Source organism: Podarcis erhardii (assembly GCF_964252035.2).
Source record: "Podarcis erhardii genome assembly, chromosome: Z".
NCBI lineage: Eukaryota > Metazoa > Chordata > Lepidosauria > Squamata > Lacertidae > Podarcis > Podarcis erhardii.
Genome location: NC_138504.1, coordinates 33,463,740 through 33,489,430, shown reverse-complemented (window position 1 = coordinate 33,489,430; position 25,691 = coordinate 33,463,740). Strand labels below are relative to the sequence as shown.

The 25,691-nt window shown below is 43.9% G+C and overlaps 1 protein-coding gene and 1 long non-coding RNA gene across 4 annotated transcripts in view; one reads left to right on the top strand and one right to left on the bottom strand.

Moving 5' to 3' along the window:
- Positions 1 to 25,691, top strand: part of COL5A1 (collagen type V alpha 1 chain) — a 181,835-nt gene that overhangs the window by 40,567 nt on the left and 115,577 nt on the right. For all 3 annotated transcript variants that reach the window (XM_081846883.1, XM_081846885.1, XM_081846884.1), the window contains exons 3-4: positions 1,744 to 1,957; positions 3,148 to 3,310. In XM_081846883.1, coding sequence (XP_081703009.1) covers positions 1,744 to 1,957; positions 3,148 to 3,310 — 377 coding nt within the window. The remainder of the gene's footprint in view (positions 1 to 1,743; positions 1,958 to 3,147; positions 3,311 to 25,691) is intronic.
- LOC309333653 lies at positions 5,807 to 23,781 on the bottom strand. Its single transcript, XR_014152644.1, has 4 exons — positions 23,666 to 23,781; positions 19,978 to 20,007; positions 19,341 to 19,437; positions 5,807 to 6,915 (listed from the first exon to the last, which is right to left on the bottom strand). It is a non-coding gene; the product is annotated as an uncharacterized lncRNA (long non-coding RNA).

The window sequence follows — 25,691 nt, the reverse complement described above, 5'->3', positions numbered from 1 at the left end:
CCCATCATTTGCTTGCTTGTGAGCTAGAGTAACATCTAGTTATTGGGATGATGTGTGTTATTAAAGAAGAAAAGGGATGAACGGTTTCAGAAAGTCCTAGGCAGCTGGCCAACTGACACATCCAAGGTCTAAACAAGGCACTTTTGCTTATTGATGGGTTTCGTACACAGGGCTTGAATTCATGGAATCATGGAATTGTAGACTTGGAAGAGCCTCCAACAGGTCGTCTAGTCCAACCCCCTGCAAGGCAGGACTCAAAGAATCCCTGACGGGTGGTCACCCAATTCTTGTCAATCTGCTCTGCAAAGCTCTACCCCAAAATATGCAAAAACTCAGAAGAGTTGAGGGACATCATAATATTCTAGTCCTCATAGTTCTGAAGCATGAGCTGAATTAAATAGGGTCACCAGAATCTGCCACACCAAGTCAAGCCATTGGGCTTCCCAGTTCAGTTGTCTATACTGACTGCTAACCGTTTTCCATATTCCAGACAGGTGCTCTACCACTGAGGTTATGACCCTTTCTCTAAAAATAAATAAAGATTCTAGTCCTCATGGTACGGAATAAAGGACTGAAATAACCAGGAACATAGGAAGCTGCCTTCTGTCAAGCTAGCAGATTGCTCCAAATAGCTCAGCACTGTCTACACTGGCTGGCAGCGGCTCTCCAGGGTCTCAGAGAGGGAGTCTTTCCCAAGCCTTACCTGGAGGCTTACCTGCTATTGAACCCGGGGCCTTCTGCATGCAAAGCATGTGCTCTTCCAGAGAGCTATGGTTCCCCCACACCCACACACATTTAAAAAATGTTCTGGTCCTTGTAGTTTGGAATGAATAGCTGGATTAAACACAGTGTAGGCAGTTGTTTTCTGCTGAGTCAGAACATGGCTCCATGTAGCTCAGTACAGTGGTACCTCGGGTGACAAACACCTCAGGTTACAAACACTTCAGGTTACAGACTCCGCTAACCTAGAAGTAGTACCTCGGGTTAAGAGCTTTGCCTCAGGATGAGAACAGAAATTGTGCAGTGGCAATGGGAGGCCCTATTAGCTAAAGTGATATCTCAGGTTAAGAACAGTTTCAGGTTAAGAACGGACCTCCAGAATAAATTAAGTTCGTAACCAGAGGTACCACTGTACAGTGGTACCTCGGGTTACATACGCTTCAGGTTACATATGCTTCAGGTTACAGACTTCGCTAACACCAAAATATTACCTTGGGTTAAGAACTTTGCTTCAGAATGAGAACAGAAATCGTGCTCCAGCAGCGCAGCAGCAGTAGGAGGCCCCATTAGCTAAAGTGGTGCTTCAGGTTAAGAACAGTTTCAGGTTAAGTACGGACCTCCGGAACGAATTAAGTACTTAACCCAAGGTACCACTGTACTGTTATCATTGACAGCTAGTGACTTTCCAAGGTTTCAAGCAGGGATCTCTCCCAGCCCTTCATGCTTGTGATACTGGGAATGGAACCTGGGACCTTCTGCGTGCAAAGCAGGTGCTCGACCACTGAATTACAGCTTTCCCCCAAGGAACACTGCCTTCTCTGCACATTTTGAACTCATTGCTTTGGGTCCAAATCTACAATTCTATCATTCTATGATATTTGGTCTCATTCCCATTTCCTTTTTGAAAAGGCCGCCTAAGCAAGAGGCCTTTGTCACCAATCTTACAATATTGTGGTTTGGGGGTTATGCTTCCATTGCAGGGAATTAACCACTCTCTCTCCCGCCCCCCTTTTCCAATGCCAGCCTCTCCATTCCCTGAAGACTTCTCGATCCTAACCACTGTAAAAGCAAAGAAAGGGGGCCAGTCCTTCTTGGTGTCTATCTACAATGAGCAAGGCATACAGCAGATTGGTGTGGAGATTGGGAGGTCTCCCGTATTCCTATACGAGGACCACACAGGGAAGCCAGGCCCTGAGGACTACCCTCTCTTCCGGGGCATCAACCTCTCAGATGGCAAGTAAGTCTGGCTTGGAACAGGTGGGTGAGACAGAGGGGTGTCAAAGATTTCTAATAAAACAGAAATGGGAGAGGACGTAGCCAGGGGTCATTTCTTCATCCCATGTCCTGAACCAAAACAAATGCAGAATAGCCCGCTGGATCAGGCCAATTACCCTTCTAGTCCTGCATCCTGTCCTCACAGTGGCCAACCTTGTGGATGAAACCCACAAGCAGGATCTGAGCACAAGAGCACTCACCCCTCCTCTGGTTTTCAGCAACTGGTATTATTCAGAAGCATTATTGCCTCCAACCATGACCACTGAGATGCCTCCAGGATATTGTAGAGTTGAAGAAGGTTCAGAAAAGAGGATGGAGCGACTTCCCTATGAAGAAAGGCTGTGGCATTTGTGGGGCTGCAGCATTTGTGGGGCTGAAGCGCTTGTGGCTTTTAAGCTTAGAGAAAAGATGATGAAGAGCAGACACGATAGAGGTTTATAAAATGATGCATGGCATGGAGAAAGCAGAGAGAGAAAAGTGTCTCTCCCTCTCTTATAACGCTGGAATTTGTGGGCATCCAATGAAGCTGAGTGCTGGAAGATTCAGGACAGATAAAAGAAAGCCATTCTTCATGCTGCATGTAGTTAAATTGTGCAACTCACTGCCACCGGAAGGGGTGATGTCTACCAATCACCTAGCTTTAAAACAGAACTGGACAAATTCATGGAGGATGAGGCTGTAAGTGGCTACTAGTTGTGACATCTGTGCTCTACCTACACAGCTGGAGGCAGCCATGCTTCCAAATACCAGTTTCTGGAGACCACAGGAGGGAAGAGTGCCCTTGTGGGAACTGCTTGTAGGTTTCCTATTGAGGGCATCTGGCTGGCCACTGTGAGGACAGGATGCTAGACTAGATGGGCCATTGGCCTGATGCAGCAGGCTCTTCTTCTGTTCTTAAGAAGGACCTGAGCAAAGGAGCACTCTCCCCTTCTGCATTTTCCAGCAACTGGCATTCACAAGCATTATTGTCTCAGTCCATGGAGGCAGAGCATAGCCTCCATCATAGCTTCTATCCATTGATAGCCTTGTCCTCTATTAATTTGTCTTTTATTGACTGTGGGCATTCTGACAGGTTGTCCTCCTGGAGAAACAGGCTCTTCATAAGATTCGGAGTCTCCATTTAACGTTCCGGTGGGGCTTCTTATTTCCCAGGTGGCATCGGATAGCTATCAGTGTCCACAAGAAGAACGTTACCTTGATATTGGATTGTAAAAAGAAGGTTACAAAGTTTTTGGACCGGAGTGACCATCCCATCATCGATGTCAATGGCATTATTGTGTTTGGAACAAGGATCTTGGATGAAGAAGTATTTGAGGTAAGCGTGAGAGAGAAAAGAGCTACTGAGAAGCCAGAATGGCATTTCAGGTTGTTGAAATATTGAGGGTGCTTTCTTTCTGTTGGAGAAGAATGTTTCAGATCAGAAATTGAGGGGTCACCAATATTGGGGGGGTTTTATTTCAGAGTGGCTTACATTACAAATGGTTAGAACACAACAGTCCCTGCACTCAGGCACACATTGTAAAAGACATGGCATGAGAGGAAAAATGGATGAGGAGGGAGAGAGGTACCAAAATCTGGAAGGATGCTTATGATTCAGAAATGCATTTTCCTAGCCCTGTCCAGGTTAACTATAACAACCCCTGTGTTGGGTGGGGGGCAGCTCCACCCCACCCCACCTAAGGGGACACTACTGATGGAGGGATAGTTATCTAGAGTATCAGGTATCTGTGTTTTCCAGCACATGTGATTAGCAGAAAGGTGTGTGCTGTGTACGAAAGCAAGCATTCCATGTGGATCTGTCCAGTGGAAGGTGTGATCCTTAATTGTCAGTAATGGTGCACTGTAGCTCATGGCATGGAGCTTTCTCCCACAAGCCTCTAAGAAGCTCCAATCTATTTTTTTTTTAATAATATTTATTGAACATTTTCAAATATAACAGAAAAAAGAAAAGAAATAAAACATCCATTTTATAACCTTATTTTCATTAGCATCTTGCCAGGACTTCCCCACCCCACCCCCTCTTGTATTCCAATTCCTTCAAATAGATTCAGCAAATTCTTACCCCAAATTTTAAACTTATTATAGTTAACCGAATGTTAAGAATGTTTTTCCATCCCCTAAAATCGACCCCGCTCCCTTCCACGAGTTCCCCTCTTTAATATGCAGAACAGATTAAAATAGAAGAAAATAGAATAAAGAATAAAGTATAATTTAACACCCTTTGGATTCCAAATTTCCCTCCCCCCTTTCCCGGTTGCGTTCCCCAATGTCCATCAATGCCTGTTGTCATCCTGGAGATCCCACATCTAGGCCGAAATCCTTCACAAGTCCACTTTGCCGTCTTTTTAATAGTCTTCGCCGTCTTTTTGATCATCTTTAGTTTCAAGCGTCCAATCTTGGAAAAGCTCTATCTCAAAAAGGTCCATTTTTCCCATCCAGATCTCTGTATTTAAGAGTAAAAACTCCAATTTTGTTTCTTTAGACCTTTCAAATCTGGATGTCCCAAATGTTCCCACTTCCAGCTTTGCCCAATTCTTGTTGTTCATGTTGTTCTTATTATTCTCTCTCCTCACTTTCCTCTAGTTTCTTTTCCTGCTGTCCTGCAAAAATGTTCCAATTCCAAAAGTTTCTAAATCCCCTACAGAGGCTTTGTTATTCAGGAACAAAACTTTACGTCAAATCCCTTCCATTCTTCAATAGATAAATCTATTGTCTCCTTTAGTGTAGAGACCTCTGTAGACAAAATAGTGTTCCATTTCTGCAGTTTCCCAGGAGATAAAAAGTCCAATTCAAATTCCATGCCAGCAATACTTGTAGTGTCCCACAGCCCCTCTAGAGGGATTATAGTAACTCAGTTTCCTTCCAGATCGCACCCAACAGTCAAAGTAACTTATTATGCCTTGTTTTAAACAATTTATATCTAATTTGTAACAAATGTAACCGGCAAAGTCCTCATAACAAAGTTCTCTTTTTATTCTTCAGCTTTGACAGCTCCTTTGACAGCTGTCAAAGCCTCTATTTCTCCTCTCCCGGCGCTCTCGTGGATCGCTCCCGGTTCCCGGGGGGTGGGTTGCATTTTAGCTCACATTCTACTTTTCTCCTCCAGCCCAGTCTTATAATTTTCCATCGTGAAATTAGTGACTTTATCAAAATAAGGTAGCACTCGATCTTAGTTGTTAAATCCTTTGCTTTAAATCCTCTACGACAGGGGGGAGGCGGACTTCCTTTTTGCACCTCCCCCGCTCGCTCCGAATTTAATTTTTTTTCCCTTTTTAAGTCCAGTTTCCAATTACTCACGGGTTATTCTTTTTAATCCAAATTTTCAATGGAAGAAGTCAGCGCTCTCCGCCAAATGGCATGCAGCTTCGCTCGGTAGGGGAAGCGGAGGACTCATAGCACCACCACCCCCCCGGCACCCGCTCCGCAGCCTTTAAAAAGGCTCCTTCGCGGGTCGGGGGGGCGCAAACGGTGCCCGCTGAGTCACCATGCCCATGGGTTTCAGCGCCCATGGTTTTTGAGGGTCCCCGCGAAGCCGACGCGGTAGAACCCAGCCCCTGCCAAGCAGGCTCCCTCTGGAGCTCGGAGGAAGTCCGCCATTCGGCGATGGCGCCAACCCGGAAGTCTAAGAAGCTCCAATCTAGATGTACCCAGGATGCCTTGATAAGAGCGAGAACAGGCAGAGCGGAAGGGTTTGTATTTTTCCAGAGGCTGTCATTCACCATGTCAGTGACATAAAGTCACCATGTCAGTGACATAAAGTCAGTGACATTAAGTCAGTGACATAAAGTTCCTTGTTGTGAATTATTGTAGGGCAAGATCTGTAAGGACCTGATGGAACTGTTTTATGGAGTATTTAATTATGTATGATTTTTATAACTAATTTCGTGTGTGTAGAGCACTTAGAAGCCATTCTTTTTATAAAGCAATAAACAAAAACAACATCATTTCAGCAGGACACATAGATACCCTAAACAAATCTAGAATCTTTCTAACCACGAATGGTTGCAGACTTGTTCCATAATGGTGGCTGTTTTTAAAATAAAATAAAATAACATACCTTTTGGCCGAGCTGACTAATGAGGAAGCAGATTCCATTAAAGGATAATGTATTTTGGTGCTGATTTCCATCATATTGTAACAGGATCCTCCAAATTGGACCATTTTTATGCTTATGACCATGTAGCTGAATAGCCAAGGTTGGTTTTGGCAGCTGATTCAGGCGGCAGATTTCATCACTGTCCCAAAAGCTAGACTTATTCCCTGCAAACTGGCTGGTCTTAAGTATCAACCAGACACCTATATTTTCCTTCTCTCCCCCCCCCCCTTCCTTTCCTCCTCCTCCTCGCTTTTTTAAGATATACATTTTATTGCTTCACCCACCACCACCCAGAAACTACCTTGCAAGCATTTACTCATTCATTATCATTATTTTGGTCAATGTGTGTTCACAATGAAACAAAAGCCCTGCCAGGTCTTCATGCTGGTGTAGCTGGGAGAGCATGGAGGCTCCCTACAACCCATATTTCATTATTTCCACATATTTATACAAGAAGTAGCAATCAGTATTCAACCATGCCACCCCCACCCTGCAAAAGCACCAAATGTCCATTTAATTGCCTTTAACTTGCAAGTCATTTCAGTTGCCAGATGTCCTCAGAGGCCTATAACCATGTACTATCAGTGTTGCGTATATTACAGAACTGTGCCAGGTTGATTGAACAGTAGTGGCTTGATTGTTAGTTTGACTCTCTAGGACATGCTTGCATTTGTCCATTAATATTAAGCCGCAGAGTGGTGAAGTCCAGATATGAAACAGGTCTGCACTTAAAGTCTACCAATAACTTGCAAGAGTAAGTCAAGGGAGTTTCTGAAATGGACTTGAAATAGAAATTCTTCCTTGCTGGTAATTCCAAATGTCACCTAGAATGAGGATTCAACAACAACAAAAATCTGTTGGTAGCTCTCAAGCTGCCACCTACTATCTCTGCTGATCGGTGCTCCTTAGCTCATTAACTCACTCATTCAGGGTTTATATAGGAACACAGGAAGTTGCCTTCTGTTGGGTCAGACCATTGATGGTACAATATTATTGAACCTGACTGGCAGGGGCTTTCCAGGATTCCCAGCCCCACTTGAAGACAGTAAGGGCTGAACCTCATACCTGCATGCTAAGAAGATGCTCCGCCGCTGAACCCTATAAAGTTCCTATCTCTTGCAGTTCTGAAGGAAGGATAGCATCAAATGGACTGACTGGCAGGGACTCTCCAGGGTTCCAGTCTTTTCTCAGTCCTAGCGGGAGATGTTTCAAAGGATTGGACCTGGGGCTTTCTGCTCGCAAAACAGATGCTCTACCAACGGAACCCCTGCTGTTCTCCATAGGCCCCTTCCTGTTAGTGTCAGGATAGCTTTAAGATGACAGTTCCTGAAGCCTTTGTCTGAGGGCTTTGTCAGACAGGCCAGTATCTAAAATAAGCAGCCTAACTTTTGGCTTGACAGGAGGGGTCATAATAATAGCGTTAATAAGCTCTGTGTCCATTGGGCTGTCATAAAAACTTCATCTGTCCACCCTGTCGCTAATGGCTTGATGGAGAAAAGAGAGTTTTCCAACTGTTTTTTTCTGACATCAAAGGCACCAACTCATAGGTCTGAGGTGTCTTCAGCCCCACCAAAGTCTGTTGGAATGGGGCTGAGCCCCCACAATCTTGAGGAGCTGGCCTCACAGCAGCAGCAGCAGGCCTTGCTGGACATCACAGGAGTGGCAGGCCTTACCGGGCCTGTGACAACAGTAGGCCTCACAGGGCCTCGCTGTGGTGGCAGCAGGCCTGACAGGCCTTGCAGTGGTGGAAGCCTCAGTGGGCCTCACAGCGGTGGTGGTCGGTCTCACCAGCCCCCTCAACGTTGGGCAGAATCTTCACCTCTGATCTCAATAGAGGATGGGGGCTCATCTTACGTTCCTATGATTATAGACCACTTTGGTTGCCCTTATCTAGCTTCACTGCTTTGTATAATATATTTATTACGGTATTTACTCAAATGTGTCTTGGCCAAATTACGTCACAAAAAAATAGGGTGTGCATTAGATTTGATGGCACATTTGCATTCAATAGCAAATACTTTTTTTCAGTTTCAAGGTTTTGAAAATGGAGGTCCGCATTAGATTTTGATGGCTTATTAGATTTGCGTAAATACAGTATTTTAGAATCATACGACTGAAGACTTAGAAGGGACTGCAAGGGTCACATCTAGTTCAGCCTCCTGCAACTCAGGAATCCCGGCTAAAGAATCCCTGACAGATGGCCATTGACCCCTGCTTAAAAAACCCCAAGGAGGGAGACTCCACCACAGCCAAGGCCCTGTGACTGTTGTTTCCCTCATTATGAAATAACCAGACAAGACAGAAGATATATACAGTGGTACCTCGGTTTATGAACTAAATCCATTCTGGAAGTGCATTCTTAAACCAAAAGCGTTCTTAAACCAAGGTGCGCTTTCCCTAATGAGGCCTCCCGCCGCCGGTGCCCTTCCGCCGTTCAGATTCCGTTCTTAGACCGAAGTAAAGTTCTCAAACCGGGACACTACTTCTAGTTTTGTGGAGTTCATAAACCGAGTAGTTCATAAACAGGGCTGTTCTTAAACCAAGGTACCACTGTAGATTGGGTTCAAATTAGGCCACAACTTTATTGATTACAGATGTGAATGGTTTGGCTTAGGCACAGGGTGGAGCCATCCCCTCCAATGCCTCTGCTGGGAGAGCATCTAAGGGTGAACTACCACTAGAGGGAGCCCTAATGAGCTACATCAAATAGGGGTACATCTGAGGGGTCCCAGTTGGAAGGAGTGCTATGGCCCTGGCTCGCACCTGGGCATTCGGATAGAAGCAGCTCTTCCTGGATCCCTTTACCAGGATACCCTTAACCACGGAGGGGCAGGCAGGTGCTACAACCTCTTCTCGAACCAAGACTAGGCTTACCCAGTGCCTAACCTCACAAAGTTGTGACAATTGCTGCATTTGTCCTAACTAATAAGAATAAGAATAGGAATTTTCTTTATCTGCCTATCTGACTGTGTTGCCCTAGCCATTCTGGGCAGCTTCCAATGTATATAAAAACATAATAAAACATTAAACATTTAAAAGCTTCCCTGTACACGGCTGCCTTCAGATGTCTTCTAAAGGTTGTATAGTTACTTATCTCCTTGGCTCAGAGGTCGCATAACTCAATACCCTTCAACATTTCTTTGATGAAAATAGGGACATCCTAAGGAGAAGGACATTCCGGGATCAAATCAGAAGCTATGATGGTTTCTGTAAATCTTGGACTGTTCCCTGGAAAGCAGGGACACTTGGGGGTTCTGTTGCTACGAGGTAGGTGGAAACCCAATGGCTGGTGCCAGTTTGCCAAGTGGAAATATTCCTACCTGGCCCTGAATATGGCGGCCAACAGTGCCATATCAAAGTCTAGTCTGCAGAAAGAAACTTACGAAAAAGTGAAGGGAGGGTGGAAGAACTGTTTATGGTGAAGTGAGAAGGAGGCCTAGTCAGGCCTCAATTTATCCCCCCTGGGTACAGACCCAAGTGGCAGTTATTGGTTGGTTGGGTCTGCCCCCATGGGGAATTCCACCTCACACTTGCCTGCAATTGGCCAAACTTTGGGCAGGCAAATCCACCTAGACAACCTTCCCAGCTTGCAGATGTGGGCATGGTCAGGCTGCAATGACATCCGACTATGAAAGGTAAGTGGACTTCCGAGACCATAGAATTATAGAACTGAAGAGTTGGAAGGGATCCCAATGGTCATCTAGTCCAACCCCCCTGCAATGCAGGAATCACAGTTGTTTTATTTTTCGATTCCTTTTCTAATGATCCCTAGCAAGGAATTTTCTTTTTCTCAGTTGCCATGCACTGGGTGTGTCTTGTTGAAATCCTCTATCTGCCCACACCCCATCTCCCAGCTGCAATTCTGCCAATTCTTCAGATATTATATCAAGGGAGGGAGGAGATGGTTGACTTTATAAAACCCACAATTATGGCTAAAGTCAATAATTCCCTGTTTCATTGTCCCTGTTCACAAGCTTCTATTCTCACCCAATGCACCACCCTTTTTGCCATCTGTCATAGTTTAATGGGTTTATAGCAGGGATTATTTGGACTCATCCGCCTGTCAGATTAATGTGTCATTATCAGACTGAATGGGATCGCTCAGCCTGAACCAGTCTAGGAGAGACGCTCTGAGCTCATTAAGAGAGATCATAAAATTCTCTTGAAGCCTCATCTCCGCATTACACACTGTGAGCAGATAACTGAAAAGTCTAAGCTGTCGGAGTCAGGAAGGGGTTGTTCTATCTCAGCGGTGGAGTTCACACCTTGCACGGGTGATTTCAATGTCAGTGTCTGGCTTACACACACACACACACACACACACACACACACACAGTCTCAGTAGATTTAGGGAAGCCACATCTGTGTTTGTCCACATGCCCAAAAGAACATGAGAACAGTATGCTGGATCAGGCCAATGGCCCATCTAGGGCATCATTCTGTCCTCACAGCTGCCAAATACCACACAGAATCTAGGATTCTGGATAGACTGCTTTTGGCCTTGGAGGTTCCACAAGAACATAAAAAGAGCCTTTTTGCTGGATCAGGTTGGTAGTAGCCCATGTAATCCAGCACCCTGTCCTCGCGGTGGCTGACCAGATTTATTTATTCATTACATTTATTTTCCAAGGAGCTCCATTTCCCCATTTAATCCCCACGACTACCCTGTGAGGTGGGTTAGGATGAGCAGCATCCCACTGCAGGATGCTTCCCTTCCCCTCCTTTGTTTTCCAGCAACTAGTATTCAGAAGCATTGCTACTTCCAATTGTGGAAGCAGATTGTAGTCATCGTGGCTAGTAGACATTGATAGCCTTATCCTCCACAAATTTGTTTAGTCCTTCAGTAAAGCTACCCAAGTTAGTGGCCATCCCTTCCTCCTTTTTCTCCATAGAGCTCAAGGTGGCTTGCATAGTTCTGAGCCTTTTCATTCCCCAAAACAACCCTGCAAGGTAGGTTAGGCTAAGAGTGAGCAACTGGCCCAAAGTCTGCTTCATGGCCAAATGTGGGAATACGAACCCTGTCTCCTCGGTCCTAATCCAATACTTGACAGTTCCTCTTTTCCCAGGCCTTTGGCTAATTAAACCATTTATGCCCTTTTAAACTGTGTGGTGGGGGGGTATTGTTTTTGTTTGTTATTACAAGGTGTGTGTGTGTGTGTGTGTGTGTGTGTGCGTGTGTTCATATTGTAAACCGCCCTGTGTTCTTTGGATGAAGGGTGGCAGAGAAATAAAACAAACAAGCAAACAAACCATTACACCACACTGGCTGTGTTCACAAGGTTGTTGGGCAAACTAGGAGAACATGCCAGCAGAACTACCCTTCCCCAATATGCTGAAAGAGTGGGCACGGCCAGGGTAAGACATCATAAATAGATGTGGAAGGAAGCCTCTTTGCAGGTGCCTGCTTTGGGTTCACAGCTGTGTTTGAATGATCCATTTCATTTGTTTCTGCAGCCTGGTGGCAACTCTCCCTCTCCCAGCTCACTGTTTTGGAACAATCGCTGTAATTTGGCAGTGAGGCTGGTGCTCTGAAATGGGGCATCCTCCATCCCTCTGTTGAGTTGAGATCCAGACACCTACTTTAGCTATTCCTCCCCCATCCCACTTGAGTTAGCTGCCAGAGGGAGTAAATTTATGACCTTGGCTTTGTGTTGGACCACTTCGGCCAACAGTGATTTCACTTTTCTTCCTGCAAAGCCCTTTAAGGAAGTCTCTCTTTTTTTTAAAGCCTCCAGTACATCACATGGAGCGATGGAAAAACTAAAACAGCGAGCGCCAGCATTTATTCTGGCACTCATTACATTACAGGGAAATGGACGGTTCCTCTCCACAAGCTTGGGGTGTAATTTATGGTTTTCATCATTGGGGTTTTGCTTTGGTTTAGCTCCCCCTATTGTTATTGTTATTTTTCTTTTTTTAAAGAAAGAAGGGTCTTATTTTCTCCTGGAACAGTCAGTCACTTTGAGCATCTGGATCAAATCACCAAGATGTTCTGTGTGTGTGTGTAGGTGGCGAGTCGTACGTTTTGCCTATTGGGAAAAAAATGAATGTTGTCATCTATCTGAGGTTCTACCTCTGGAAAAGTTTATGATTGCGTCGAGACGGCCTTGCGCTGACTCCAAGCAATGCTGTCACTTCAAGAAAAAATGGTCATCTACTCCAGTTGAGGGCAGACTCGTAAGGAATTGGGATTTTGTGGCACCCAGGAAGGCTCAGAAGCCTCCTCTGGTGATGTACTGACTAGAGTGTAATGGTTAGCAATAGGGAGATGGAGAAAAATCCAGAGTGTAGTAGTTGGAATGTCTGACTAGGACCTTGAGAGAGGCCAGGGTTCAAATCCTCACTTGGTCATAAAGCTCACTGTGTGTGACCATGTGCCAGTCACTTTCTCTCAGTCTAGTGTACCTCACAGGGTTGTTGTGAGGATAAAATAGGGAAGAGGAGAGCCATGTATACCACCTTGAGCTCCTTGCAGGAAAAGCAGGGGAATAGGACATAAATGCAATACATAAATGCTTGCTCTTTCCCCATGCCTCTGCGGCTTGGCAAGAATCCAGGGGTGGGCCAGAACAATCATGGGTTCAATCTTTGGCATTTTCAGGTGAGTCTGGGAATATCCCTATACAAAACCTTGGAAAGCTGCAGCCCTGTGTTGACAAAGCTAAGTTAGGTGAATCAAAGTTCTGGTTCAAAATAAGGCAGCTTCCTAGATTTCTCTTTAAATCACTTCCTGTTTATACAGACGTATGAGGACGAGAAGCCTGTGCTAGTTTTGAGAGATGTAGCTTAGTGGCAGAGCATCTGTTATACTCACAGAAAGGTCCAGGGTTCAATCCCTGGCATCTCCTGGTAAAGCCATGGTAACTTTTTATGCTCTCACCAGAGGACAGTGTGAGGAAGCTCACAAGGGCAGCAGCACTGAGTGTGTGTGCACTTTTGTGTTGGGAGAGGCCGTTGTCGGGCATTTGGATGAAAACACCAAAACTGAGAACACAAGAATGTAAGAATAGCCTCCTGGATCAGGCCAGTGGCCCATCTATTGCCTGTTCTCACTGTTGCTAAGCAGATGCCTATGGTCAACCTGCAAGCAGGACCTAAGCACAAGAGCAACCCTCTCTCCTCCTGTAGTTTCCAGCAACTGGGATCCAGAAGCATTGCTGCCTCCAATTGTGGCAGCAGAGGATAGCCATCATGGCTAGTAGCCTTCTCCTCTATGAATTCGTCTAATCCTCTTTTAAAGCTGTCTAGGTTGGTGGACATCACTGCCTCCTGTGGGAGGTAGTTCCATACTTTGACTATGCACTGCGTGAAGAAGGACTTTTTAATGTGCCCTGAATGCATTCAGCTGCATTGGATGTCCATGGGTTAGGAGAGGTCCACTCTATCCACTTTCTCCATGCCCCACATAATTGTACTTAACAGGTAGCAGAAGAGGATCTGAGTATCCTAGTCCAATCCTCTCACCTAAAACCAACTAAGAATTTTTTTAAAGCAGGCCAAAGTTATTATGGAATGCAAACCAAATTTTAATAAACTAAAAGCAAATGGAGGAACAAAACGAGTCGTTCTTGGTTCCCTGCTCTTGCATTTCCCAATGAGACAGGGAAAGAGGAACCCTTTTCTCAGGATGCAAATGTTTGAGAAACCGGAGGATGGATTTGAGCACGACACCAGTGCTGGCAGAGCAGACCCCCTTTGGCAACCAGTGGAGAGCAGTCCATGCATTGGCTCATTACAGGGGATGGATAACATGAAGCACAGCTCACCATCAGTCTTTTGGCTTGTGGCTGCGTTTTGGAGGTTAGGTTTCCCTGATGGATAATGAGAGAGCAAGGGTGTAATTTGTTCCATGGAAATTATAACCTTACCATGGTGCTGCCTCTTTGGATGCTCATTTTCCTTCTTTTCCCGCCTGTGAAACAAACAGCTTCTCTGCTCCCCCACACCATTTCCCTGAGACAATCCTTTCCTATACAAACGTAGTGGAGTCCAATAAATCTGAAATATTGTTTTCTGTTGTATAAGTCATAATTTAAGGACACTTTTGTTATAGAAGTTTAAACACTAGGCAATATAGGAACATTAGTTCCATTCCTTCCATAACATCTGCATATCAAATTGATTTATTGATAATAAATATCTATAACAAGTAATCATGGGGTGGGTTTTTTTAGTTTTAAAGGGTTTAACCAGTCATTCTAGTATCTCAGATATCTCAGAAGCTGAACAAAGTTGTTAAGAAATGTTGTAGCTGTAGATATTGCCATTGGGTTGCATACTATAGCTGATATTTAGCTCTCTCTTTTTAAAAGAATATTTATTAAGATTTTACAAAATGATAAGTACAAAAATGCATAGTAAAACAAAAAAAAGGAGAAAACTCTCGAACAAAAATACAAGGTACAAAAACAAGAGAGATAGAAAAATAGAAAAAAGAAAGTTAAAAACAAATCCATTTTTTATAACTTTAAACTCATTAGCTTATTTCATTGACTTCCTCACACCTCCCCTTTTTGTATTCCCATTAAAGTATTCAAATCAGCAAATCCTTACCCTCTTCCATTTATCTTAGCTCTGAATCTTAACATGTTATAACTCTATAATTTCACCAATTTTTAATTCATTTTTGCATGCTCTTTTTAACTTTGTTGCGAATGCCACTTATTTTCAATCCAACATCATTTTAACATTCATTAATTTTACAGTGTTTCTGCAAGTAATCTTTAAATTTCTTCCAATTTTCTTCCACCAACGCTTCTCCCAGGTCTCGGATTCTGCCAGTCATTTCTGCTAATTCCATATAGTCCATCACCTTCATCTGCCACTCTTCCAGGGTGGGTAGATCTTGTGTCTTCCAATACTTTGCAATAAGTATTCTTGCTGCCATTGTTGCATACATAAAAAAGGTTCTATCCTTTTTTTGCACCAATTGGCCGACCATGCCCAAGAGAAAGGCCTCTGGTTTCTTCAAGAAGGTATACTTAAATACCTTTTTCATTTCATTATAAATCATCTCCCAGAAAGCCTTAATCTTTGGGCACGTCCACCAAAGGTGAAAGAATGTACCTTCATTCTCTTTACATTTCCAACATTTGTTCTCGGGCAAATGATATATTTTTGCAAGCTTGACTGGTGTCATGTACCACCTGTAGATCATTTTCATAATATTCTCTCTTAAGGCATTGCATGCTGTGAATTTCATACCGGTGGTCCACAACTGTTCCCAGTCAGCAAACATAATATTCTGATATTTAGCTCTTAACACAGTGTACATTAAAAATTCATCTTCATCATGCATCAGTTGATCCAAGCACCATCTTTTCTCCAATTTTGAAAGTTGGGTTTCCCCGTAAAGTCAATTTACCATGGGAAAATGGGTCAAATCTTTTTTTATTAGATATTGTATTGCATAGCTTTCCAACTGATACAATTGTTTCCAGAAATAGCAATATTCTAATGTATTTTGAAACTAATACTGTCCATCTAACCAAAGGTGCACTGTATGTATGTATGTATGTATGTATGTATACAGTGGTACGGCTTGGCTCCCAAACAAATCAGCTTCCGAACGCTGCAAACCCGGAAGTGAGTGTTCTGGTTTTCAAATGCTTTTCGGAAGCCGAATGTCCAAAATGGCTTCCATGGCTTCCAATTGAGTGCAGGAAGCTCCTGAAGCCAATTGGAAGCCACACCTTGGTTTTCGAATGGTTCTGGGAATCGAAAGGACTTCCAGAACGGATTAAGTTTGACAACCAAGGTACCACTGTATTCCAGAGTTGCTTCTAATATTTAATGCTTGACAATAAATGAGCATGATGATATCGCTGAAAACCACAAGCAGGTGGAGAGGAGAGTGGCTCTTGTGCTTGAATCCTGCTTGGGGGCTTCCCACTGGGGCATCTGGTTAGCTACTGTGAGAGGCTGGACTAGATGGACCGTTGGCCTGATCCAACAGGCTCTTCTTATGTTTTTAAGAAATATAGAAACCATCCACTTTGGTGGGGAGTGGAATTATTAGTAATAATAATACCCACCAATCTGGTTGGATTTTCAAAGCCACTCTGGGTGACTTACAGCATATATTGAAACATAGTAAGCTGGTTCCCACTGGCCTGTGGGAGCATCCAATTTTCCCCTTCTATTATGCTCCTGAGATTGAAACACCGTTGAGGTGTGTCATTGTTCTCTTTGAGCTGATGGTTGAAAATTAGCCACAGCTTGTAGTAGTAGCAAATACAGGATCTTGGAGGAGGTTGAATTCCTGTGCCACCACCAGGATTATATACTTCCACACACACCAGAAATTAGTGGAATTTACCCTCACCCCAAAGATAAGGCAAGCCCTCCTGCTCACATAAACCCCAACCAACTGTAAGGAGGAGCCCAGTCAGATAGGCAGGGTAGGTAAAGATAAAGGTACTCTTGACCGTTAGGTCCAGTTGCGGACGACTCTGGGGTTGCGTGCTTATTTCGCTCTGTAGGCCGAGGGAGCCAGCGTACAGCTTCCGGGCCATGTGGCCAGCATGACCAAGCTGCTTCTGGCAAAACCAGAGCAGAGCATGGAAACGCCGTTTACCTTCCCGCCGGAGCAGTACCTATTTATCTACTTGCACTTTGACGTGCTTTCGAACTGCTAGGTTGGCAGGAGCAGGGACCGAGCAACGGGAGCTCACCCCATCGCGGGGATTCGAACCGCCAACTTTCTGATTGGCAAGCCCTAGGACCTGTGGTTTATTATATCATAAATCATAATTCATAAATCATGATTCATAAAAGGTAATTCATAAAAAGTAATTCATAAATTATAAATCATAAAAAGTAATTCATAAATCATTACTCATAATTCATAAAAAGCAATTCACAATTCATAAATTATAAATCATGAATATCATAAATACCATGATTCGGGAATCAGGAATCAGGAACCATAAATAAACCACAATTCATAATTCTTAATTCATAATTCATAAATATCATGAATCATAAGTCATAAAAGAATTCATAATTCATAAATATCAGTAATTGTAAATCATGATTCATAATTCATGATTTATAATTCATAATTCATAAATATCATGAATTGTAAATAATGAATCGTGATTCATGATTCATAATTCATAAATATCATGAATCCTAAATCATGAATCTTAATTCATAATTCATAAATATCATGAATCCTAAATCATGAATCGTGATTCATAATTCATAATTCATAAATATCATGAATCGAAAATCATGAATCATAATTCATGATTCATAGGCTTGATTAGCCTCTCTCTGTTCTTCCCTCTGCACAAAATTACCTGTTCTTGTGACAGTAAAGGGCATCTCTGTCACCATAGAAATAGTCACGGAATGGAGTGAGATTTGTTTAGTCGCCATTTGAAAGAACCATGTGGACTAGGATCTTACTTTAGTTTTAGGGAAAGGGCCACAGCTCAGTAGTGGAGCATGTGCTTTGCATTCAGATGAGCCTGGGTTCTTGATGGCATCTCCAGGTAGGCCTGGGGAAAAAATCCCTGCCTGGAACCCTGGAGATCCAATGCTACCTGTCAGTGCACAGAATACTGATCAGTGTTCTGAAAGAGTGTAAGACAGGTTCCTAAGTACTATGAACAGCTGTCCTCCCAAGGAACACTCCCAAAATAATCAAAATGGACACCTCCTTGGATTGGCTAATTGGAATCCCCATTTAGTCTCCATCCCAAGAGAGACATGCCTAGTCCTCCTTGGAGTTAGGCAGATTTCAGAGTAGATGGGAAGCATTAAGTTCATCATCTCTCAAGGGACAGGATGGGGGCCTGTAAGAGTGCGTTCCTAATGAGTTCCACAGGCTTTTTGGAGAGAAGGCTGTGTCTCGTTTTACCTCTCTGCCTGTGTCTGTTGTGCAAACGAACCGGCTCCAAGAACATGGAAAATCCATCTCCTGCCAGATGGATGGTTTTCTCCCTGGCACACAGTCTCCTACTGGATCCATTTCAGGAGATGAAACCCTTTTAAACAAAACCGTGTGTGTGTGTTTCTCCCTGAGTCAGGAAGACTACAGCTTTGAGATGGGGATGGGGACATTGCTCCAGCATCATACAGAGAAGGCTCCACCCCTTCCTGGCTCTCAACCACTCAGCTGAAGTCAGGGCACATAAAAGAAAGTTCTTAGTTATGCAACTATGGAACTCACTCCCACAGGAGGCAGTGATGCACACCAACCTAAAAAGGTAAAGGGACCCCTGACCATTAGGTCCAGTCGTGGCCGACTCTGGGGTTGCGACGCTCATCTCGCTTTATTGGCCGAGGGAGCCGGTGTACAGCTTCCAGGTCATGTGGCCAGCAGGACTAAGCCGCTTCTGGCGAACAAGAGCAGCGCACGGAAATGCTGTTTAACATCCTGCCAGAGTGGTACCTATTTATCTACTTGCACTTTGACGTGCTTTCGAACTGCTAGGTGGGCAGGAGCTGGGACTGAGCAACAGGAGCTCACCCCATCGTGAGGATTCGAACTGCCGACCTTCTGATCGGCAAGTCCTAGGTTCTGCGGTTTAAACTACAGCGCCACCCACATCCCTGCACACCAACCTAGATTGGTTTTAAAAAAAGATTGGACAAATTTGTGGAGGAGGAGAGGGCTATCAATGACTACTAGCCACAATGGCTGTGCTCTGCCTCCCGGTATTCAGAAGCATGATTGTCTCTAATTGTGGAGGCAGAGCATAGCCATTGTGACTAGCAGCCATTGCTAGCCTTATCCTCCATGAATAAATACATGATTATTCAGAAATAATGTAAGAATGAAAGAAGATACTGCTAGATCAGGCCAGTGGCCCATTGGGTCCAGCATCCTGTTCTCCCAGTGGCCAACCAGATGCCTCAGTGGAATGTTCTCTCCTCTTGCAGTTTCCAGGAACAGGTATTCAGAAATATTGCTGCCTCCCACCATGGAGGCATAGCACAGCCATCCTGGCTAATAGCCCTCATTAGCCCTCTCCTCCATGAATTTGCCCAGTCCTCTTTGAAAGCTTTTGAAAGTTGTTGGCCATCACTGCCTCTTGTGGGAGGGAGTTCCATAGGTTCACTATGCATTGCTTGAAGAAGGCTTTTTTTTTAATCTGTTCTGAATCTTCCTGCAGTCAACATTTTTGGATGTCTGCCAGTTCTAGTAATATGAGAGAGGGAGCAAAACTTTCCCCTCGACTTTCTCCATGCCATGCATTGCATCATTTTATAAACTTCTGTCATGTTGCGTCTTACTCACCTTTTCTCCAAACTGAAAAATCCATTCCCTTGATCGTTTGGGTTGCTCTTAGATTGTGATGATTTCATTGGAAGGCACTAATTTGCTTTTTGAGTTCCTGATTCGACGAATTTAGAAATATGTTGCACCCAAACATACTCTAAGTGTGCATGCAGTGTAGAAATTTCCTGAGCTGTTTTCCTGGCAATCATCTGGGGCTCCTCCCTCTTAACCCCCCACCCCACCCCCATGGCCCTCTTTGGCTATTCATGACTCACGGTGGAAAAATGTCAAAACAAGTGTAAGGACATTTAATTTGATTTGTTTTGGCTGGTTGGAACACAGCAAACCGGGCATCTGAGCAGGCTGTATTTTCCACACACACCCCACCCCCTAACAAAGAATTCAAGAATGGAATAATCTGGTGAGTGTAGGTATCTCTTGCTTTAATTGGCCAGCCTCCTTAGTAACTTTTGGAAGACCAGAGACCATCCGTAGTCTAGGACTGCTGAATTAACAAGACAATTTGGCCTGATCAACTAATTTTTCAAGTGAGCTTCGTGAGTATCTGAGTTTGGAGGAGCTTTGGGGGAGAACCACTGTCATGAGCCTCCCTCCCTCATTGAGCATACCTGCTTACCCCTATTAAAAAGGATACGAGCCCTGCTGCATGAGGTCAATGAGCCTTCTGGAAGAAAAGAAAAGAAAAGAAAAGAAAAGAAAAGAAAAGAAAAGAAAAGAAGAAAAGAGGAGATATGATAGCCATCTTCAAATATCAAATGAATTCAAGTTACAAGAAAGAAGGCTCCAAATAAACATAAGGAAGAACTCTCTGAGGGCAAGAGCTGTTCGACTGTGCAGCGAACGGGAGGTTGTAGAGGCTTTTAAGCAGATGTTGCATGGCCATCAGTCATGGATGCTTTAGCTGAGATTCCTGCATTGCAGGGGGTTGGCTAGATGACCTTTGGAGTTGCCTTCCAACTGTACAATTATATGACAGTGAAAAGTTTGGGGAAACTGGAAGACAGATTTAGGCACATTTCTCCTTAGAATAAGCTCATGCTTGGCTTGGGGGCTCTTCAATGTGTAACACCGGTATGATTTTGAAAAATTAAACGGCCTGTTTCGCTGGGGCTGTTTTGATGGTTTGGAGGCCGGGGAAAATTTGAATCCCTGGATTAAATGCCGAAACCAAAACCCAATGGCAAATGGAGACTTATGCCAAGGAAGGAAACTTAATATCCAATTGAACAGAGAACGAAAACACCAGAGTCAGGGGTTGCGACTTAACTCCCGAGAAGCTACAGAGATGAAACCAGGGTTTGGGCAGCCTTTGGCAGTGCAGAGCCCCTTGAATTTGGCTGACGGAGGCATTTTTGGGATCCCTCTGGACCCACTCCGTTTCTCCAACAAAAACTTAGCAATTTCCATCACAACAGCAGCCTGTTTTGGATCAAGGGGCCAGTTCGGAGGAGACAGCCGGTTCCCGCATCGATCTGAAGCGGGCAGGGAGGTGCCAGCAACAACATCCCAGTTCCCAGCCTCTATTTGGCAGCCAGCAATAGATGTGGAAAGGATCCGAGCCTTATTCTTGGCTGCTTCAGGACGCCATGTAGGAATGAGAAGTTGGTGATGGGGAACCAGGAATGGTATTGTGTTTTGCTGATTCCTGGCTCTGCATGGTTCTTGTTATAATTTTATGATCGACTATGGTGTCGATCATGCCAACCTTACAAAGTAGCCCACAAACTACCTGGGCTGCCCACACAATACCTGAGAGAGATTCTTGAGCTGCAAATCTTGCATTGCAGATGGTTGGCCTAGATAATCAGTGGGTTCTCTTCCAACTCTACAATTATATGATTCCAAGTAATTTGTGCGGGGTCAGCTCAATACATTTTTGCTAACCAGAGATAAAGGGAGGAATGTGGCTCAGAGGAAGAACATCTGCTTTGCATGCAGAAGGTCCCAGGTTTGATCCCCAGTGGTGTCCTCATGGTGTGACAGCAGAACACTTCCTTCTGTAAAGTTGGAGAGTCGCCACTACCGCTCAGTGCAGACAGTAGTGAGCTAAATAGACTGTCTGAAGGCACCTCCTATGTTCCTTTTTAATTCAGCCCATTGTTATACAGAACACTGAGAACTCAAATCTCACTTTATTCTCCTCATCAGCCGTAGGGACGGCATGCCAACCTATGTCCATTATGTGTCAATCATAGCTCTGTTCCATCCAAGAGAATGCATGAAAACATACGCACGTAAAACATACATTTTTTGTACACACCTCTTCCCAGCCTCTACAGAATTTCAGATAAGGATGTTAAGTCTCTTCCTTTAAATTCCTGGGAGTCCATCTTAGGGAAGACCTTACTTGGAAGGTCAATATAGCCCAGGTGGTTAGGAAGACCCAACAGAGACTTCATTTCCTTAGGGTCTTGCGAAAGAACAATGTTAGACAGCAACTGATGATTTCCTTCTATCGGTTCATGATAGAAAGTGTTCTCTCATACTGTATTATGGTGTGGTACACTGGTTTGACAGCCATGGACAGAAAGTCCCTACAGAGGGTGGTGAAGACAGCACACGATATCATGGGCTGTCCCCTGAGTCTGCTAGATGTCATCGCAGGAGACCGTTGCCTAAGAAGAGTGAGGAACATTTTCAGGGATGACTCACACCTTTTTAATCTCAGCACCTTTTTAATCTCCTGCCCTCAGGCAGGAGATATAGAAGCATGATAAGCCGCACCAACAGGTTAAAGAACAGTTTCTACCTGTGAGCCGTGAGGCAGCTGAATGGAAGACAGCAACATTGCAGCTGACGTTAGTTCAGGATTGATGGTCATAGGACAGCACACAGAGTGTAACAAGGACTGAGAGATTGTGGGAGGGAGCGGGGGGCTCATTTAATCTCACTGTAAACAAGTGGTACAGTGACAATAAAGTATTTCTATTTCTATTTTTTTTCTTTCTATTCTCAGCCCTACCTGGAGAGTCTTTTGGGGTTCAAACTGGGACCTTCTGAATGCAAAGCAGATGCTTAGTCACTCAGCCTTGACCTTTCTCAAATAGATTGTGTATGGACTGGAGATCAAGGGAGGGCTTTTGGTGGTGCCATTGACTTGTGAACATAAGGATATGGATGGCTCAGTTGGTTAGAGCATCATGCTGATAATGGCAAGGTTGCAAATTCGAGCGCTGTATGGGATAGCTGCATATTCCTGCATTGGACTAGGTGATCCTCTGACTCCTTTCCAAGTCTATGGTTTATCATCATAGTTGCCCATAGCAAAGGTTTGAAGCTGTATTGTCAAAAACCACTACTCATTTTTACTTATCAGTAAAGTGTGTACGTGTGTGAAATACCTGTGCAAATGCAGGGGGGCATGTTTCACTCATCTCTACGCCTTAACACACTTTCATAACCCCATGCTTGATGGAGGCCATATGATAAATGGTTGGAAAGGGATTTGTATGTCACAGGGGGGCCCAGCCAGAATCATGAGGGTGCTAGCAAAGTCACTTAAACGATGCTGACTGAGTCCAGAGAGAAAAGAAATGCTGATAAAACTTTACTGAGGAAACAAGGCATGTAATTTGAGCAGAAAGAAACAGATGTTCTGTCTTCCTTGAGACCTTGTACATGACAAGGAGACGTTCAACCAGACATGGGAAGGGGTACTCCCTCTCAGCCACACAACCAATCAGAGCACGGGTACCTCACAAAATAACATTGCACCTTCCCTGGTTGCTAAGCAGCACTTCTAACCGCTCCACTCTTGGCCAATTGACTTCCCAGCAGCAGAATTAATTCTTAAATTCCAAACTGAGTGATCCCTGCCCTTGCACTTCCAGTGAAGGGTGCCGGGGTTCTTACCTACAAAAAGTAGATACAAAAAGCACCCAGATTTTAAGATCTATAACAAATGGGAAAACAAGGTTTGACATTATTTGTCCTGTTCTTTTTCCTTTTTATGGGCTCAAGAGAGGTACTTGAAAGGCTTTGTCATTTTTGTTAAAATAGATTTCTGCAGAAAGAGAGAATATGGATTTATTGGCAGCAGACTTGACAGTCTACAGGCAAGAGAAACAAAACAAACTAGCTTCCAAATTGCAACCAAACCACTTTTGCAGACTGGAAAATATTAGGATGGACTATTTTGGTATCTGATTTTTTTCCCCCTTCTGCTTTTTTTTTTTTTAAATTGCACTGCTATTTTGCCTGGTTTGGCTGAGGTCAAATTAATCCACTACAAGATGCTTGTAATGATAGAGCTTGTAATTTGTTGATACTCCCTTAATGCTAAGAAGTTGACAATTTGAGGATTTGCCCTTAAGTCGCATTACCTAGGCAGTTCCTTAGGTCTTCACTTTTGAGTTCTAGCAGAGATTACAGGAGGCTCCTCTGAATGAAGTTTCTTTAGAAAACTGCTGCTCAGTCCTGGTGCCTGTTGGTTGGACTCCTTGAAAATGTTTGCTCTCTCTAGAATTGTTGTTGCAGAAGGAACAACACCCTCAAACGGTGGTAGCGGTGAGAAGAGGAGGAGTCTCAAAATAGGACAGGGGACATGAGCTGTGACACCACCTATCCCACAACTTCTCGCTTTCTTCTGCGATGTGCAGGAGTTGTGGGTTGCTACCCCAAATGGCAAGCGGTGTCACTGCATCTTCTCCACTATGAAGAACCTTCCATAGAGTGACACTGCCCAGACTGACCGTTGGCTCCTTCTGGGCAGGAAGCAGTATAAAATGACTTCCTGTTTCAGGAATTTATTTATTTCAGCTTAAGAGTCACGGTCTACTTGTTGTCTAGTGTCTCTGGTACTGATCTTTAGTCCTCTTGACACCTGGTCATTAGTCTGGTTCAGTTCTAAGGCAGCTTTCTATGTTCTTATTTAATTCAGTCCTTGATTCAGAACTATGATAACTACTATCTCACTTTGTTTTGGGGGATGCAGCTGGGTGCCGGAGTACCTACTCTGCATGTAGCAGGCCCCAGTTCAATTTCCAGAATCTCCAGAAAGAGCTAGGAGAGAACCCCACTGCCAGAAACCCTGGAGAGTGACTGCTGGTCAAAGTAGACAGTACTGAGCTAGATGGACCAAGCATCCGACTTGAGATAAGGCAGCTTCTTATATTGCTATTTAAATCTGTCCTTATTTCAGAGCCATGAGGACTAGAGTCGTATTTATTTTTATGGGAAGGGCTGTAGCTCAGTGGTACAGCATATTATTATTATTATTATTATTATTATTATTATTATTAATTTTGCATGCAAAAGGTACCTAGTCCAATTTCCCTCTGGCATCTCCAGGTAGGGCTGGGATGGTCTCCTGCCTGAAACCCTGGAAAGCTGCTGCAAGTCATCATTGACAATACAGTTATACCTTGAGTTGAAGTAGCTTCAGCTTACCGTAAGTATTTTTGGGTTGTGCTCCGTGGTGACCTGGAAGTAACGGAGCACAGGAAAGATTGGAGACATAATAGAGTGATTTTAATAATTAGAAATGAGTTATGAAAGAGGGTAAGGATTTGCTGTATCTGATTGGATAAAGAGGAGTACAAAAAAGGGAGGCGTGAGGAAGTCAAGAAAGAAAGTTAATCAAATATGAATTTAAAAGTTGGAGTTTTTATTTCTTTTTTCTTTTTTTATTGTTGGAAGGAATTTTATATTTCCTGTATCTTGTTTTCCTGGTCTGTTTTATGTGTATTTTGTTTTTCTGATCGGTTTTATGTGGATTTTTGATTATGTTTTTGTTTTTCTTTACCTTTTTGGTTCTTATGTGTTTTCTCTTTTATAAAAACCTAATAAATATATTATTATTTTTTTAAAGGAAGTAACGGAGCACGTTACTTCCGGGTTTCGCCGCTCGTGCATGCGCACACACTCAAAATGAAGTCATGCACATGCACGGAAGCGGCGAAACGCGACCCGCGCATGCGCAGTCACGTGTTACGTTCTACTCAGGATGCGAACGGGGCTCCGGAACGGATCCCTTTCACATCCCGAGGTACCACTGTACTGCGCCAGGTGCACCCAGTGCTCTCCAAACACCATCATTGTAACAATAACAGCAATCCCTGCTAGCTCATGTTAAAAGTCTTTCCAGCAGAGGAAGAAAATGTTGACTGGAATGTGGTGAAATTTGAATGAAAAGTCACACCGCTTAAATAACAACACACGCACATACACACACACATGCCCTAGCTGTTTTGGATTCTGTGGCTTTTCTCCATGTGTTTTCAATCAGCCAGGGTTTTGGAACAGGAGCCCAGAATGCCTTGCTCCATTCGAGGCGAAAGAGAGGAAAATGCTGATCTTGCAGATGTAATAACAGAAAGAGCTGTTCCCCCCTCCACTGCCCCGTAGCAG